The sequence below is a fragment of the Canis lupus genome, chromosome 11 (assembly GCF_003254725.2).
Source record: "Canis lupus dingo isolate Sandy chromosome 11, ASM325472v2, whole genome shotgun sequence".
Taxonomy (NCBI): Eukaryota; Metazoa; Chordata; class Mammalia; order Carnivora; family Canidae; genus Canis; species Canis lupus.
In genome coordinates, this window is record NC_064253.1 from 61064082 (window position 1) to 61083429 (window position 19348).

Here is a 19348-nt window from a genome sequence, read left to right on the forward strand (position 1 = left end):
AGGTGTTCTCTGAGGTTCCTTTAAGCTTTAACATTTCAGAATTTTATAGTAGGACATACATGTGCTTAGTTTCTTATTATTGTCTCGTTGGAAGCTTTATTTTGTCTTGAAATTAGGAGGTAGTATGATATAAGATCACAGGTTTTGGAGACAGGCAGTCTTAAGTTCAAATCTTAGCTTTGCTATCTAATTCTGGAATAGACAAGTCACTTAATGTCTCTGAATCCTGACTTCCTCATCTTCATTGTTTGATTGTTGAGAGAATTGGATGGTGCATATCCTTTTATCACTGTGACAGTCTTAGGAATTTTATTTGCGTCATGAGGCTAATTCTGATTATCTACCATTATTAGATATTGTTCCCTATTCAAAAGTAGATACTTGGTTTTAAAATAAGATTATTATTTAAGTGTAGAGGAATTTTATAGCTAACTTTGTCTTAGCCTAGGTATTTTTGGCTAAAAACTTAACCTATGGAATTCTTAAAAGGAAAACCATATATATTATATAAATTTATATCTTATAGTGACTTGGCATTATAGGGATTACTTACCTTTGTTTTAGTAGTCTCTGCAGTGAAAGTGATCTGTGGCTGTAATTTAGGAACTTCAGATATCTAAGGTAGTCTCTTCTTATGCATATTTCTCTTCCAGTCCTCACTTTGTGAACTGTATGTATTTTTTTGTAATCGCTTATTGAGATACATTATGTACCATACAATTCATCCATTTAAGTGTACATTTCAATTTTTTTTGTCTATTCACAGAATTGTACAGATGTCACTATAATCAATATTAAAACATTTTCACCACTCCAGAAAAGAAACCTCATGCCCATTAGCAGTCACTTAACATTTTCCATCAGGCCCCCCAAATGTAGGCAACCACTGATCTATTATTCTCTGTCTATAGATTTGCCTATTCTGACATTTCATGTAATTGATATCATAAATATGTGGCCCTGTGACTTGTTTCTTTTACTTAGTGTAATGTTTTTGAGGTTAATCCATGTTATGGTATGTATCAGTATGTTATTCCTTTTTTATTGCCAAATAAGAGTCCATTGTATAGATATTGCACATTTTGTTTATCCATCATTTGATGGATATTTGGGTTGTTTTATTCTTTGGCTAGTATGATAATGAGCTGTGAGCATTATTATACTTTTTTTGTGTAGATCCATGTTTCATTTCTTCTGGGTATGTCACATAAAATGGAATAGATAATACAGTAATTTTGTGTTTAACCTTTGGAGAACTACACACTGTTTTCTATGGTGATTTGATAATTTTACATTCCCACCAGCAGTATATGAAAATTCTAGTTTCGCATACCATCATCAATGCTTGTCTTTATTAGAGCCATTCTAGTGGGTGTGAAGTGTCCTCTCATCATGATTTTGATTTACATTTCCCTGTTCAGTGTTGAGCATCTTTCATGTGCTTGTTTGTACATCTTCTTTGGAAAAATGTCTCTTCAGATCATTTGCCCAATTTTAATTGTTTCATTTGTCTTTTTAATGTTGAATTGTAAGAATTCCTCATATATTCTGGATCCTAGATGCTTATTAGATTTCTGATTTGTGTTTGTTTTCTCCCATTTGGTAGATTGTCTTTTCACTTTCTTGGTAATGTTTTTAAAAATACAAATTTCTAAAATTTTAATCAAGTCAAGTTTACCTATTTTCTCTTTTGTTGTGTATGCTTTTGGTGTCATATCTAAGAAACTGTTGCCAAATCTAAGGTTAAAAAGATTATGTCTATGTTTTCTTCTACAAGTTTTATAGTTTTAGCTCTAATATTTAGCTCTGTGATCTATTTTGAGTTAATTTTTGGGTATAGTATGAGGAACTTTCAATTCAGCTTCATTCTTTTACATTCTGTGGATATCTATTTATATACTCATGTAGATTTCTGTGGATATCTAGTTGTCCTAGTATTATGTGTTGAAAAGACTATTATTTTCTTCATTGAATTTTCTTGGCACCCATGCAGAAAAATCAGTTGTAAATGTAAGAGTATTTTTCTGGATTCTTTTCCCTCACTTTTACTCCCTTCATCTATTTACTTATCCTTCTGCCAGTACCACACTGTCTTAATTATTTTAGCTGTCTGCTTAATTTTGAAATGGAGAGATATGAATTCTCTGAGCGTGTTCTTTCTAAGGATTGTTTTAATTACTCTGGGTCACTTTCATTGCCGTATAAATTTTAGGTATAACTTCACAATTTCTGCAAAGAAGTCCAGCTCATATTCTCTTAGAGATTGCATTGAATCTGCAAATAAGTTTGGGAGTATTGTCATCCTAACACTGTTAAGGCTTTCAGTCTGCCAACACAGATGTCTTTCCATTTATTCCATGTCTTTTAAAATACTTCTTCATTATGTTTCAGTGTACGAGTTGTATGTACGCTCCTTTTGTTAAATTTCTTCCTAAGTATTTTATTCTGTTTGATGCTGTAGTAAATGGAATTGGTTTTTAGCTTTATTTCCAGGTTGTACATTGTAAATATGTGGAAATAAAATTGATTTTTTAAAAAGATTTTATTCATTCATTCATTCATGAGAGAGAGAGAGAGAGGCAGAGACACAGGCAGAGGGAGAAGCAGGCTCCATACAGGGAGCCTGACATGGGACTCCATCCCGGGTCTCCAGGATCAGGCCCTGGGCTACAGGTGGCGCTAAACCATTGAGCCACCGGGGCTGCCCTAAAATTGTTTTTTGATCTTGTATCCTGTAACCTTGCTAATAAACTCATTTGTTAGCTCTAATAGGTTGTTGTGGGGGTTTTTTGGTGTGGATTCCTTAGGCTTTTATGTATTCAAGATGATGTCATCTGCAAATAGAGATAGTTTTACTTCTTTCTTTTCTTTTTTAAGACTTATTTATTTATTTTAGAGAGAGAGGGAGAGGGAAAGCGAATCCTCAGACTCCCTGCTGAGTGCAGAGCCTGATGCAGAGCTTGATTCCAGGACTTTGAAATCAGGACCTAAGCCAGGACCAGGCCAACAGTTGGCCACTTAACCGCCTGAGCCACTCAGGCGCCCCTACTTCTTTCTTTCCAATCTGCATGTCTTCTGTCTAATTTTCTTGTGCAATTGCCCGGTTAGACACACTCTACAGAGTTTAACAGAAATAGAATGAACATCCTTGTCTTTTTCCTGGATCTTAGGGAGAGGCTATCTAGTCTTCCTCTATTAAATATGATACTAACTTTGAGTCTTTCATTGATGCCTTTTATCAGATTGAGGAAGTTTGTTCCCTCTATTCCTAGTTTTTTGAGTGTTTTCATCATGCAGGGTGTTGGGAGCTATATCATTTCTGAGATTTCTAACTTTAATCTTTAAAGAAAACAAATGCGTATTGTGGATGTATTGGTAAGAATAAGTAGTACCTGTATTTGTTGAATTTTTTTAATTATAAGGATCAGTTTTTGTTGAAGGCTTGGTTTGTGGAATAAAAATGAATTTTTCTTACAATTATTGCTGGACATATAGTTCTTTATTATAATACTTAAACACCATATTGAAATGTGGTAATAACACACAGTATTGAACTTGTCTCATAATATTTCACAACATTTTTCTAATTATCCACCAACTTTTAAATAAAATATGCATTTTAACCCATAAATTTGCCTAAATTCCATTTAGATTTATATTGATTTTTTAAGTGACTTCTCATTTGTTTCTGAGTAGCTACTATAGCCTTTCATTTCTTAGATATAAAAAAATGAATATACAGGGAAAAATTTGCCAGTAATTATTTTTCTTTACTCTTTTGCTGTATTCTTTATATAGTCAGTGTGTATAGAAAATGTGTATTGTCTGCTTGTTTTGGATAATAATCTAGTGTTTTGGTGTATACAGATATACTGATAAGGATGATTTCTCTTTTCAAAGAGACCAGCTCCCCAAAAGTAAAACAAACACATTTAGAAAGCTAGAAGTATAAAAATAATGAGTTCTGTCAGAGAAACAGAAAGTAAATGTCCCCACCATTGTTCAACCTCTAGTATCTCTTTTGATGTCTTGACCCATTAGCATCCACTCCGTGGTAAGCCAGAGGAAGTCTCTCTCTTGACATGTGCAGCCTAGCCCTAAGCCAAGGACTTGTGGCACCATCCCATATAGACATCTGGTGTCTCTTCCCCTGCCTCCTGTGCCTACCCAGTGTCCTCCTATTTGATACCCTGCCCTGCAGATTCAAGTCCATTTAGCTTCACTGACATCAATTTCTACCACCTCAGTTTTAGTTCTAGCTTTCTGATTGAGAAATTGTCCTGAGGCAGAAGTGAGGGTAAATGTGTGGATCAGTTTATCAGTTTCTCTCTTCTCCTCATTAGTCTTACACTCTCTGTTGTCCAGTGCCCAAAAGTAGTTACCTCATTTTTTGGTCAGGTTTAAGGTTTTTATGCCTAGAGTCTAGAACTAGTTATTCTATAGTCAAGGAGGAAGTTCCTTTCTACTTACTTCATCAGTCTGTCAGAGACTTTTGTATATTGTTAATCTTTTCAGAGGACCAACTTTTTGGTTTTGTTGTTCCTCAATCATATTGTTTTACATTGCTGTGTCCCACATCACACGTCTTCATGTATATGCATTTATTGTTATTCAGTTTAAATTTCTTTTTTTAAAGATTTATCCATTTATTTTAGAGAGCGAGTGAGTGCACGCAAGTGAGTGCGGGGAAGGGCAAAAGGAGAGGGAGAAAGAAACTTAGGAGACTTCTCACTGAGTGCTGGCAGGTAGCCCAATGCTAAGAGGATAGCCCAGTCCTGAGCTGGTAGCCAGATATGGCGCTCAGTTCGAAGATCTTGAGATCATGACCTGAGCTGAAACCAAGAGTTGAATGCTTAACCAACTGCACCACTCAGGCTCCCCAGTTTAAATTCCTCTTAACTTACATTACAATTTCTTCTTTGACAAAAAATGTTTGTATTTTAAAATTTCAGACATTAAAAAAAATCTTTTAAACTTTTAAAAACTTTTCTTTAACTGCATTATAGACAGTATATGTGGTTTGTTATTCTCTGGTGTTTGTTGAGACTTCATTTCTGTACTACATTGATGAAATTTTATAATTTGTATGTATGAAAAGTAAGTATATTTTTTATTTTGGAGGTATAAGGACTCTGCATTGCATATATGTACACATCCTTGTTAATTATGTTTCAAATATGTAGTTACTAATTTTTTCCATGTCTGATATATTAATTTTCTTTTTCCGAGAGAAGTGTGTTAAATTTCTCCTCCTCTTCTTGTCTCTTTTCCTCCCTCTTATCTTCCTTTCCTTCCCTTCCTTTCCTTTCCGTTCCCCCTCCTCCTCCTTGCCTTCCCAAACCCAAGCAAGCTGGACATTTAGTGATGTTTCGCTCTTATAGGATCCTGGTTTCATTCAAGGAGGACTTACTTCTACTCTTCAGCTTTCACAAGTCATTTATAATTGTTAAAATTTAAGTCTCAGAGGAAAGAAACTTAGTATAGGGAAAAGCACATGGGGTTTGGAGTCAGAATGTGAAATCCAGGCTTCACAGTTTTGAGCAAGTCATTTCTTTTCTTTCTTTTTTTTTGTCATTTATTTTCTTAAATTGGAGTTACACAAAAAAAATTGGAGTTATATATACACTGAGGGATATATGGCTTTTTTGGGGCACTAGCTGTACTAAGTCACATTATAAATGTGATGCATTATATACCATTGGTTGATCTCAGTGTTATTATTATAAACATCTTAAAGTTAAACAGGAATATATAATGGGATAGAGTTCAAAATTCACATTTTTAAAGATAAAATATGACATTTTATATTTGGCATGCCTTTGTTTCGGGCTCTGTGAAGTTCACTTTCTCCTATCAGAGATGATTTGAAAAAAGTTTGAGAAGCGTGGATTATCTTTTGGCTCCTTGGCATAAGGAGTTATGGTGAAATAGTGTTATTGTGAAATAAAACACAGGGAGACTTGAGTGGTTAAGAGTGATTTTTTTTTTTTTTTAAGAGTGATTAAAACTGAAAAGCTGTTGGATTTTGAAATGAAGAGGTATTTAGTGACCTTGGTAAAGCAGTTTCAGTGGACTGATAGAGAATAGAAAAATGATTGTAAATAAAGTGAGGTGAATAAGAGGAATTGAAGACAAAGCATATCAACTATTTTAAAGAGATTTGGAGAGAGTATAAGTAGAAGCAGCTTGAGAGAGCAGTTTGGCAAATATCTGACAAAGTTAAAGAATTACATGTCTTGTGACCTGTTAATTCCTTTTCTAGGTATAACCTATAGCCGTCTCCCAACTTGTGGTACAGAGCCCAACCTCATCCGTGTCTCTTTTAAAAAATGCTTAGCAGAATAGCATTTTTTTTTAGATGGATCCCACTAATACCTAAGCCACCAACTAATTCTTTTGTGTACTCTATTTCTCATCCTTATTATACATGGTCTTTTATTCAAGGTGTCAAATCTGAGAAAGTTGGGCTAAATGACCTCATACAGAAAATTAATCTGATTGACAGTACATTTTCCAGAAATACAAAGGATAACTTCAAAGGGCTATTACATTTACAAAAATCTTAGGAACAGGCTCTTTAAAATTTTTTTAAAAACCAACTCACTGAAATACTATTTTTGTACAATAAAATATACTCATTCTATGATTAAATTTAATGAGTTTGACAAATTTATGTACCTGCATAATCATTACAGTCAAGATACAGAATATTTCCATTACTTCAGAAAGGCCCTTGTGTACTACAATAAATACCAACTATTGCTTATATCTCCAGGGTACCACTTACCCACTTTCTGTCACTGTAGATTAATCTTTTTTTCAAGTTTTATATATATGGAATTATATCATATATATCTTTGTGTCTAGCTTCTCTTTTTCAGCATAATGTGTTTTTAAAGATTTTATTTGAGAGGGAGAGCATGAGCACAAGTAGGGGGAGGGACAGAGAGACCAGCAGACGGAGACCATTGCAAGGGACTGTATTCTAGGACCCTGGGATCATAACCTAGCCAAAATCAAGAGTTGGCTGCTTAACTGACTGAGCCCCCCAGGTACCCCTTTTTGGTGTAATGTTTTTGAGATTTACCTATGCTGTTGCATATTCCTTTTTATTGCTAAGTAGCATTATATACCCCAATTTGTTTATCCAGTTATCTGTTGACAGATTTTGGATTGTTTCTAGTTTTTGATTTTTCCAGTAAGGTTATTATGAATAAAGTTGCTGTGAACACATGTACTTCGTGTGGACATGTATTTTCATTTCTCTTGGATAAATAACTAGGAGTGGAATTGCTAGGTCATATGGAAAGCATATGTTTAATGTTTAAAGAAACTGGCACACTCTTTTCCAAAATGGTTATACTCCTCAACATTATTACCAGCAACGTATGAAAGTTCCAGTTTTTTATATATGCAGTGGTATCTCACTGTAAGGTTTTTTTCTTTGCATTTCTCTTATAAACTAGAGATCTGAGCACTTTTTCATGTGCTTATCAGCCATTTATATCATTATCTTTAAGCAGGGTTTGTTTAGATCTTTGCTCATTTTTTAAAATTGGATGGTTTGTCTTCTAATGAGTTGTAACATAACAGTTCTCTGTATATTCAAGATAGCAATCCTTTGTGAGATATATGAATTGCAAATATTTTTCTCCACAAATTAGGCTTTCTTTTTTATTTCATTAATATTGTCTTTAGAAGAGCTGAAGTTTTTTTAGTTTTGATGAAGTTCAATTTATCAGATTTTCCTTTTATGGTCCTGCTTTTTGTGTCCTATGTAAATAATCCTTCCATACCCCAGGATTGTGAAGATTTTTCACCTGTATCTTCTTCTTATAGTTTTTACCTTTATATTTAGTTACATGATCCATTTCAAATTTTTATTTTTGGTAAAAGATAAGGATCAGATTTATTTTTCCATATGAACATGACTTTGTTCCAGCATTATTTGTTGAAAAGACGGTCTTTTCCCTCATTGAATTATATTGGCACCTTTGTTGAATATCAGTTGCCCTTATATATGTGGGTCCATTTCTGGGCAGTATTCTGTTCCATTGATTTATATGTCTATCTTTAGCCAATACCAACTTGTTTTTTTTTTTTTTTTTTTTTTTTTTTTTTTTTTGGAATTTACCAACTTGTTTTACATAACTATAATTTCATAGTAAGTCTTGAAATCAAATAGTGTAAATACTTCAACTTTATTCTTTCTCAAGATTTCTTTGGATATTTTAAGTGTTTTACATTTTCATATGATGTTAAGATTAGGATATCATTTCTATAAAAAAACCAACAATTGAAATCCAATAAAAAATATACAAAAAAATTTTAAAAACCAGCAAGACTTCTAGGATTGTGATTGAGATTGTGTTGTTTAATAGATCTATTTGGGAGAAATAATATCTTAAGAATATTGAATCTGCCATTCTGTCGATATGATATACTTCTCTGTTTATTTAGTTCTTCTTAAATTTATGTGTTTTCATTGTTTTACACATATTTTGTTACATTTAAATTTATCCTGAAGTAGTTCATAGTTTTGGATGCCTTTATAAATAATAATTTAAAAATTTTCAGTTTTGCGGTTTACATTGCTTGTGTGTAGATGTATAATTGATTCTTGTATGTATTTCTTAAATCCTGTGACCTTGCTAAATTTTACCAGTTGGTTCTGGTATAGTTTGTATAGATTTCTTAACATTGTCTACATATATAATCTTGTTATCTGTAATACAATTTTACTTTTTCCTTTTTGATATGGATGCTGTTTAGTTCTTTTTATTGCCTTATTGTCCTGGCTAGAACCTCCTGTACAACAGTGAATAGAAATGGTGAGTGAAAGTAGACATTTTTGTCTTGTTCTTAACCTTAGTAGGAAAACATTCATCATACATTAAATATGATGTGAGCTATATAAGTTCTTATTGTTGTACTTATCAGGTTGAGGAAATTCCCTTATATTCCTAATTTGGTGATAATTTCTATCATGAAGTGGTTTGGAATTTTGTTAAATACTTTGTTCAGCATTGGTTGAGATGATCATATGGATTTTTTCTCCTATATTCTGTTGATGTGTAGTAGGTTACATTGATTTTAAGAAATGTTACATCAACCTTTCATTTCTGTGATAAACCCCATTTGGCTATGATATTGCTAGATTCAATTTGATGATATTTTGGAAGGATTTTTTTCCAGTATGTTCATGAAGGATATTGGTTTGCAGTTTTCTTCTTTGTAGTTTCTTTGTCTGCTTTTTTTTTTTTTTTTTTAAGATTTTATTTATTTATGCATGAGAGATGCAGGAGAGAGAGGCAGAGACACAGGCAGAAGGAGAAGCAGGCTTCATGCAGGGAGCCTGACGTGGGACGTGGGACTCGATCCCGGATCTCCAGGATCCTGCCCTGGGCCAAAGGCAGGTTCTAAACCACTAAGCCACCGGGGCTGCCCCTTTGTTTGGTTTTTGTATCAGCATAACACTTGGCTCATTAACTAAGTTGAAAAGTGTTCAATTCTCTATTCTCTGAAAGCATTTATGTAGGTTTGATATTATTTCCTGGTTAAGTGTTTAATCTAGGACTATTTAGATTTTTTATTTTACTTGTGTTCATTTGGTAAGTTGTATTTTTCAAGGAATTTGGTGTTTTGCTTACATTTTTTATTTTATTGGCATGAAATTTTTCATGGCAGTTCTTTGATACCCTTTTTAATGTCTGTAGAATTTGTAGTAACGTCTCTACTTTAGTTCCTGGTTTGGTCATTTGTGTTTTCTCTCTTTTTAAATCAGCCCTACTGGATGTTTATCAGTTTCATTAATTTGTTGGAAAGACCTAGCCTTTAGTGTCATTGTTTCCTATTTGATATTTCACTTAATTTCATCTCTTTATTATGTTCTTCCTTGTATGTACTTTGGGCTTACTTTATTTCTTTTTCTATAAAGAAAAGGTTGATAAATTTGACTCTATAACATTTTTTTTTAAAAAGTTGCATAGAAGAAAGCACCATGGACAAAGTAAAAATATACCTGTCAAACTGATAGAAGTATTTACAACATACATCACAAACGGCTTATATTTGTAAATCATAACAACCTTAAAAATTAAGGGATATAGAGCAACAAAACCTGAAAGGAAAATTAAAAGGAGCTGTCAGCAGACAATTCACACAGAGAAGATAGGAAGATATCTTTCAAACGTGAAAAAATGTGCAACACTCATAATTTGAGAAATATTAAAATAACACTTGGATATCCTTTTTCATTTATCTAGCTGGCAGAATTTTAAAAATCTGGTTCTGTGTTCTATCTACAAGGTTATGGAGAATCAGACACTCTTGGAATTTTTCATTTTCTGTGTTTTTTGAATATTCTTGCATGTTTGTTTTTCTCTTTAATTTTTTCTGGCTATTTTTGCATATTGATGTGAACTTTAATAGCAAGTTGTCTAACTCCATAGAAAAACTTGTTGGTATTTTTTATTGAGATTGTATTAAATTTATAAATTAGGCAGTTATATTACATAGAGAGAAACAGAGCTGTTGAAACAGGAGTGAGGACAGAGCTATAAGATTCTTTAATATTTATTTAGAGAAGGAAGATTCAGAATGGGAAACTGGAAGGAAGTTGTTGGGCAAGCAAGGGGAAAACCAAGATAAGGCTTTAGGAAGGATGGATGGGGGGGGTTGTACTAAATGCTGTTGAAGGGTATATTGAGATAGTATGTTACTGAAAACATGAATGAGGGACAGTGTTGTTAGGCCCTTTGGGGGATACAAATGGGCATATAAACTTTGAATAAGACCCAAAGTCTGTCCTTATGATGTTAGGAAAAGAAATATGAGAAACGTACACTATCCTTTTAAGCTTTATAAGGATAGAGACTAGTTTTGTTTTATTTATCACTGCATCCCTAGCAGTGTGTCTAGTGTTTGTAGCAGATATTAAATACATATTTGTTGACTGATAAATGACCAAAGTCCTCTTTAAGAGGTCTCTCTGTATTTAATTCTTCCATACTTATCTAAGATTGTACTACCAGAAGCGAACAATTCATTTGCCCAGTTTATTGAAAAGGACATTTATAAAAATGGAAATCTTAAAATTTTAATTTATTTGACAGTCTTCAGGTTAATAATTACTGATGCCTGAACGAATGAGATCACCAATGAAGAAAGCATAGGTGACCAAAAAACATGGTTGAATATGCCACTTGTCTTTGGGAGTTCATTCAGATTTCACCGGACACTATTTTAATGGAGTAGACACATGAGTTGCCTTGCAAAGGATTTTTTGGATCTAGGGATGCAGAGACAGAAGTATGTTCTGGATGGAGAGAGTAATCATGTAAATTTTCCTTATATATAGATTCATTGTGATAGTCTTTCAGTTGATCATATGAGGTAGAAATTATGTTTATTCATTGTGCTTTCTATGCTAGACTCAGTAGAGGATCTAAAAGTACATTAAATGCTATTTGTGCCCTTAAAAACTTAGATTGTATGTCACATTTTTCTGGGCATCTTTTAAATGACATAATATGAGATATTACATAAAGAATGTGGTAGAGTTTTAAACAGTTTCTTTACCTGAATTATTTATATTTTAGGATATATTGTAAATATCCAATAGTCTTTAGAGTTTCTACTTTCTTTTTTTTCCTTTTTAAGCAAGAGACCAGGAAGTCAAATGCTATTTAATTTAGATGTTATGCTTGTTCTGTTAATGGTTTGCTAAATAAGGAATCAGTTTTATATTTTATTTGTAAAAGAATAAAGGTTCATTCCATTTGTCACCATTATATTGGTGTCACCTAGCTGAATCAAGATCTGATAAGAGGCTGAATTCACAGAAGTTTGTCCTTGAACCTCATAAGTCTATCTCAGCAGTAATTTCTGATGCCAGCAATACTTCTCAGCTGAGTGATGAGTCTACTGGGAGTGGAGATTCTATTAAAACACTCGACTTTGAAAAATACTATAGTTCATGTTCTTAGGAAATACTTTAGATCCTGACAGTCTTCTCTATTAGTGTTTGTAAAAGACATTGCTGTTTTCCTGACAGTGGACCATTGTTTTTAACTGAATTATTTTATTTGTTATTGGCAGTCCATGAAGTCAAGCTGTGACCAAGGTAGTTATGCTAATACACATTATTTTAACTATTTATTCTAAGGAATAATTTCATATAAAGAAGTTCTTCTTAGATCTTACCCAATAATGATTTAAACTTGTAGATTAACATTATATTTAGACTCATACTCTATATTCTCTCTTCAGGTGACCATGTTCATATTTACCCCTTTACCTTTTAGTTGTATGTATAGTAATGACTTCCAAATCTGTATCTCTTACTTAACTATTTGTGGCCAGGTCTTATCACTGCATTTACTGTTTACTGCTCTGTAATTACTGGTTTATTCTGTCTCTGACCAGCCTGTCCCTGACTGATCTGTAAGGACTTTAAGGGTGGGGACTGTGTTCAACTTTTTTCTGACAGCAAGATGTAATGCATAAGCAGATTATTTTAATCCTGTTGATAGTTGATTTTAGGTTTTGTTCATGCTGTTGTGTTTTGAGTTTGCCTTCTAGAATGTGACCCTTTTGGAGTCTCGGTTTAAACCTGAGGTATATCCCTAGGCAGTTCCACATTGGCTGGTCTTGAACTCCAGCCTTCAGCTGGTTGCTGAAGTGTCTGTCTGACCAGCTTTTAGCTTTCCAACTGTTGCTCTTTGTTAGATTTTTGAAATCTCTTTCTATGTTTGTACAGTTTAGAGTTGGTAAACTTCTCCAGGGCAAGTTATGTGTGGGTCTTTGGGCTCACTTTTTTGTGCTTCTCTTTGCCTTGAGCTGTATTGCCCTCAAGTCCTGGATGCTTTGGCCTTCTCCACTGCAGCCTCTGTGTCCTTAGTCCATTTGGGACTTGTGTTTGCTCTTGTCCTATGCTGTGAATTGACACATATCATTAAAAGAAAAAAACAGGTCGAATGTGGAGCTCACCTTGCTCAAGTAACTTTCTCTTAGGGTTCAAAGCGTTATTAGGTTCCACCTGATTTGTTATTCTCCAGGGCCTTTTAATGGTTGTTTTATGTATTTGTTTTTTATATTGATTCTGGTAAGAGACTGAGTCTGATACACGGCATTTATATAGTTATGACTGGCATGAGGTCATGTGTGTGCATGCAGTTTTTAAAAGGTTCGTTATTTTATTTGTTTACTTTTATTGAGGTCAAAATAACAAGACAAACTATTTCATAGTTATACGATTCTGTGACTTTTTGTATATTCACAATGTTGTGTGTCCTTGCATTTTTAATTTATCTAAATGATAGTATTCCGTAGCTCTTGTTCTTTGTCTCATTTTCACCTAACAGTATTTTTAGGAATTTTTCCATATTGCTTTTCTCTTAGGTTTAACAGGTGCACAGTATGCATTTCATTTAATGCATTCTTCTTGATGGACCCCTATTCTGTCTCCCAACTGCTCACTACCTACACAGTATTGCACTTCATAAGAATTTTATTCTTGATTCCATTTTCCTTAAACAAATGGATCAGGTAGGGGCCTCTTGTGGAGATTTGATTCCAAAAATTTCTAATGTGATTCATTATCTTAGATCTGCTGGAGGAATTGTCTTTTGGAAATTCTTGGGCTTTTTTCAAACCATACTAGTCCTTAGTTCTCCCCTCAGATCCATATTGGTACCAATCTGATTTTTTGAGTATCTGAACATCTCTGAACACTGTGCATTTTGCCAGATAAAGAATTGGTAGCACTTTATATTCTACCTCTTAATGTCTCGGTGCTTTGGATATAAATACACCTGTGGGAAAAATTGGATGATTAGAGACTTTATACTGTCCCTCCTAAGGGTAGTATCCTGCAATTTACTGAAAGTCTGTGACCTTAGATAATGATGGAATTCAGTGTATTTAGTGATTGAACTCAAAATCTGGGTGTTCCAAACTGCTTTACTGCTTATTAGTTCTGTGACTTTGGGCAAATTACTGAACCTGTCGGCCTTGGTTCACATCTCTGTGCTCAGAGTAATAGTGGAGTAATTGTTGGCGTAAATTTAAAGAGGATAAGATCATATAGAACACTTATCAAAGTTCTGGCACATGTTAAGAGCATACTAATGGTATCTGTTCTTGGTTGTTTGTTATAGACTGTAGATATTTTACCTTCCTGTTTCCTTTGAATACTATTTTTGTGGTTATACTGCTCATTTGGTACCCACAAACATGGTGCCTTGTATTATTGTTAATGAGTTATGTTCTACTTTGGTAAAGTATAAACTTATAGAGAACAGAGATTTCCTAGAACCTAGCTTAGTTTGTTTCTCCTAAAGATTAAAGAATACATTTTTAGCTCAGCAATAAACCCATGCATATCCAGTCAATTAATTTACTACAAAGCGGCCAAGAATATACCATGGAGGAAGGATGGTTTCTTCAGTAAATGGTGCTGGGAAAAGTGGAGAGCCACATGCAAAAGGATAAATTGGACCACTATCTCATACAAAAATTAACTCAAAATGGATTCCAGAACCAAAACCATAAAACTCCTGGAAGAAGATATAGGCAGTAAACTTCTTGACATCAGTCTTGGCATTTTTTTTTGATCTGACACCAAAAGCAAAGGCATTAAAAGCAAAGATAAACAAGTGGAACTACATAAAACCAAAAAACTGTGCAGCAAAGGAAACTGTCAGCAATATGAAAGGGACAAAATATTAGCATATCATATATCTGATAAGTGGTTAATATCCAAAATACACAAAGAACTCATATAAATGAATAGCAAAAAACCTAAATAATCCAGTTAAAAAAATGGACGGCTTTGAATAGACATTTTTCCAAAGACATACAGATGGCCAATGGGTACATGAAAAGATGCTCAGCATCACTGATCATCAAGAAATGTAGTCGGAACCATAAAGAGATATCACCTTACACCTGCCAGAATGGCTATTTCAAAAAGACAAGAAATAACAAGTGTTGATGAGGTTGTGGAGAAAAGGAACCTTTGTACACCATTGGTGGGAATGTAAGTTGGTGCAGCCACTATGCAAAACAATACATAAGCTCCTCAGAAAATTAAATATAGAACTCTGTATGATCTCGTGGTTCCACTCTGGATATTTATCTGAAGAAAATGACACTAATTCAAAAAGATAGATGCACCCCTATGTTCATTGCAGCATTATTTACAATAGCCAGGATAATAGAAACAACATGTCTGTTGATGGATGAATGGATGAAGAAGATGTAATGTGTGTGTGTGTGTGTATGTGGGTATGTGTTTATTTATCCAATGGAAATTACTCAGCCATAAAAAGAATGAAATCTTGCCATTTGCAACAACTTGGATGGATCTTGAAGACATTATGCTAAGTGAAATAAGTCAGATAGAGAAAGACAAATACTACATGATTTCACTTGTATATGAAATCTAAAAACTGGAACAAACAAGCAAATAAAACAAAACTCCTAAATATAAGGAATAGATTGGTGGCTGCCAGAGGCAAGGAGTCAGGGGAATGAAATGGGTAAAGGGATCCAAAAGGTATGAACCTCTGGTTATAAGTCATGGGGATGCAATGTGCAGCATGATGACTATAGTTAATAATAGTGTATTGCATATTTAAAAGCTGCTAAGAATAAATCTTAAAAGTTCTCATCACAGCACAGAAAATATGTAACTATGTATAGTGACCTATTGTGGTGATCATTTGTAATATATACAAATATTGAATCATGTTTTACACCTGAAACTATATGTCAATAATACCTCAATAAAAAACATTTTTTTAAAGAGTAAAAACTAAGAATGTGTTTTTAATCTTTCTCTTTTTAAATTTACTTTCTCCTCTCAGTTTTGAGAAGCAGAAAACATTTGTATTTAAATTCAAAATTGAACTTTTTTTTTTTCCAGATAACCATGATGATTACAGAGACTGCTACTGTGCTTTTTGCTCCTCTTGAGGATACATTGGGTCGGATGCTATTTGGCTGGCAGCAGCAGTTTTCATCATGTGAAAAGAAAAGTGAAACAAAATCATCTTTTAATGGTACTGGTTCATCGACCTCAAAACCTATAGCTGTTGCTTCAGATACTGTTAAAAAGAAACATACTAAGAAGACTGAGTAAATTTACTTTATGAGTTCTAAAGGCAGAAATTTTTTTCTTATCTACCTGTCAGATTGTGATAAATACTTCTATGTAAATGATGTGAAATAAAGATTATATATAAGGAATGGAGGTGACAAAAAGAAAGAACTTCTTTCTGTTTCAGGGAGATTGTCTCTTTCTGGATTGTAATTGAGTGTTATGAGTGTATCATGTGAAACTGTTTTCCTAAGTTATATATAAAAAATTCTGTTGTGATTATTTAATAGTTTTATGTTGATAAAGGAGGCTAGATTTTTTTTCCTAATGTTAGAAAAAGTAAACTTACTATCATTGCAAAATAATAAAAATTAAAGCCTTTGTTTTATTTAGGTATTTTCATACACATTTTAAATGGAATCTCTGAGCTTTAGTTCAAAATTAAACTTATACTTCATATTACCATTATAATTCCTAGATATAGAAAACAATTCCTATTTAACTTTGAGCACTGGGAAAAGTAAACCTTACCTAAACCACTTTATATTATGAATGAAAATAAATGACTAGTTTATATTTCAGATATAAACATTGTATTTTTTAACCCACATTAAGTGGAAAATATTTGAAATTTAATTTTTTAAATCGTATTTTTAAGCAAGAACAGAGTATTGATATAAGTCTTGATTTGAAGTCTGTTTCATGCCCTTGTTTATAATGTTCCTTTTTCTCCAGAGAAAATTAGGGGTATAATTTTTAATAAATTATTAAGCCCATGTTTTGCTTTGTAAATTTCATTTTAAGAGCTTATTTTTTTCCTCTCTTAAAACACATTCATTTTAATTTTAGAAGAAATATTCTCCTCAACATTTCACATATTCTTAATTTCTTTCTGATCTTGGTTGGGGTACATTGGTGGTAGTATCTTTAATGATTCATCATTTTAATTTAAAGATTTTCCCTTATGTCTCTTTCTGATGGCTACTTTTCACTTTTCTAGGAGAAAAAAAGGTACTAAATAATGTTAAACTTTCTTGCTTCATTTTATAATTTAAAAGTCTAGTTACAATTTTTAAACACTGTGACTAACGTCTTTTTTTTCCACCAAGACCATGAACCACGGTTAGTATGTACATAAGGCATTTGGGGATGGCATAGAAGTACTCAAATCACACTAACATTAGAAATTTTTAAAAAATGTTTTAATATAAACAGCAGGGTACTGTACTTGTTAAATAAAAAAAGATTTTTTTCAGGGGAGGACCTTTGATAGCCTTGGGATATTAAAAAGTTTATTTTCAATATTGTGTCTGAAAGCATTAAATATTTGGGTTTTGTATTATATTTGATAACTCTTGTAGTTAAAAACTTTTCAGAATTAACATGTTACTAATTATTGACTTAGCTTTGAAGTGTGGGTTTAACTATAGTTGAAATATTAGGAGTGTTGTTTTACACTTGTATTAAAGTCAAATTTATTAAAATAAGCTCTTTAGCACTAATGGAGTATTATATTATTTTTATGTTTTTGTTTTATATTTTTCTTTGAGTTAGGAGTTCAGAACTTCTCTGGTATTTTGGCTGATATTACAGTATTATATATCCAGTGATTGCTGTCCGAATGGAATATTGGTACAAACTTTATTAATCTAGTTGTGCATCCTATAACCTTCAATTCAGGGTTCTTGGGGAAAAAAGCTACTGGAGAACATGGCTTAGGCTTGAAACCTCCCACTCCAGATATACTCGTGTTGCCTAGACTGGAAACTTCACTAGATTTGCAAAGAAGATTGTTTAGACTTTCCCAACATGTAAAATGAATGAACCCTATGGGCCTGTTTCACACAGCAGTTTCACACACTGCTACATAGGTAGCAGTGAGAAAGTCAGGACCTCCTGGTCTCCTTAAGTTAGAGGAGACAGGACGCTGGCCAGAACATGGGCCAGCTTAGCTCAGTGGTTTCACTCTCTAGTAAAATGTGGCCAAATTAATAACAAATTCTGATTTATCAGATTAGTTTCTCTTCTTTGCTGAGGGAGTAAGGGCTGGAGAGGACCCAGATATGTGGAGTAGGAGGATTTCAGTGGAAAGTCCAGCTTCCCTCTAAGCAGAGACCAAAAGGTGGAAATGAGAGAAGAGAGGAGAGATTCCCCCTTTACTGTATTTCTCTGTCCATTCCTTGGAGGCCAGACACTTCCATTAAAATCTACCTCAAAGCTCAAGTGGATTGCAGTTGAATGATTTGTTGGAATAATGTGTTAAAGAATACTTTCCTTCTCCCCACTGCTCTCTTGGAGTTTACATTCCCCTGGTAGAGAGTCTTAGAATAAACAATGTGTTCTTGTGATACTAAAGGTTATGAATAAGTATTAAGCAGGACACAAAGATAGAAAGTGAGGGACTTGGGGATGTTGAAATAGTGTTGCTAGAGAAGGCCTTTCTGTTAAAGTTGGATTTTAGCAGAGACCTAAAGAACATGTGAGGGAGTAGGCCAGGTAGACATCCAAATAAGTGCAAAGGTCATTCAGCTTTTTTTACATACTTAAGTTAGATAATGTATAATGTATTTTTCTTCTAAAAAAATAATAAGTATGATTCCACTCTTGGTTTTTAACAGAGAAGTTTCTTTGTTTTTTATTTTTACATTTTTTTTTTCTCCAAGTAAAGTTTGCATGCATGAAATGCACAAATTGTAAGTGTACATTTAGTTTTGACAGGGGCACCTGGGTGGCTCAGTTGGTTAAGTATCTGCCTTCAGCTCAGGTCGTGATCTCAGGCTCCTGGGATCAAGCCCCTTGTCAGGCTCCCTCCTGGATAGGGAGCCTCCTCTCCCTCTCCTCTCTGCTTCCCCTGCTTGTACTCATTCTCTCTCTCTGTCAAATAAATAAAATCTTAAAAAAAATGGTTTTGACAAATGAATACAACTAGATACGCTAAATTTCTATGAAGATATAGAATGTTATCAGCATGTTGGGAAGTTCTTTCAAGTTAAATCTGCGCCCCCCCCCCCCCCCCGCCCAATTATCCTGAATAGAATAAATAGAATCAGGCAATATATTCTCTTTTCATAAGACTGCTCTCATACTCAGCATAATGTTTTTCAGATTCATTCATCTTGTTGCATTTATCAGTAGTTCATCCTGTTTTAAGTTGCTTAGTAGCAAGTATTCTATGTGAATATGCCACATTTTGTTTGTCCTTTTGATGCACATCAGGGCTGTTTCTAGTTTTGGGATGTTCTGAAT

General features: G+C 33.6%; 1 protein-coding gene across 3 annotated transcripts in view; it reads left to right on the forward strand.

The window, feature by feature from the left end:
* TMEM38B (transmembrane protein 38B) overlaps positions 1 to 17604 on the forward strand; it is a 50313-nt gene extending 32709 nt beyond the window's left edge. For all 3 annotated transcript variants that reach the window (XM_025432928.3, XM_025432929.3, XM_049116344.1), the window contains one exon: positions 15929 to 17604. In XM_025432928.3, coding sequence (XP_025288713.1) covers positions 15929 to 16144 — 216 coding nt within the window. In that variant the 3' untranslated portion in view covers positions 16145 to 17604. The remainder of the gene's footprint in view (positions 1 to 15928) is intronic.
* Positions 17605 to 19348: the final 1744 nt, after the last annotated feature.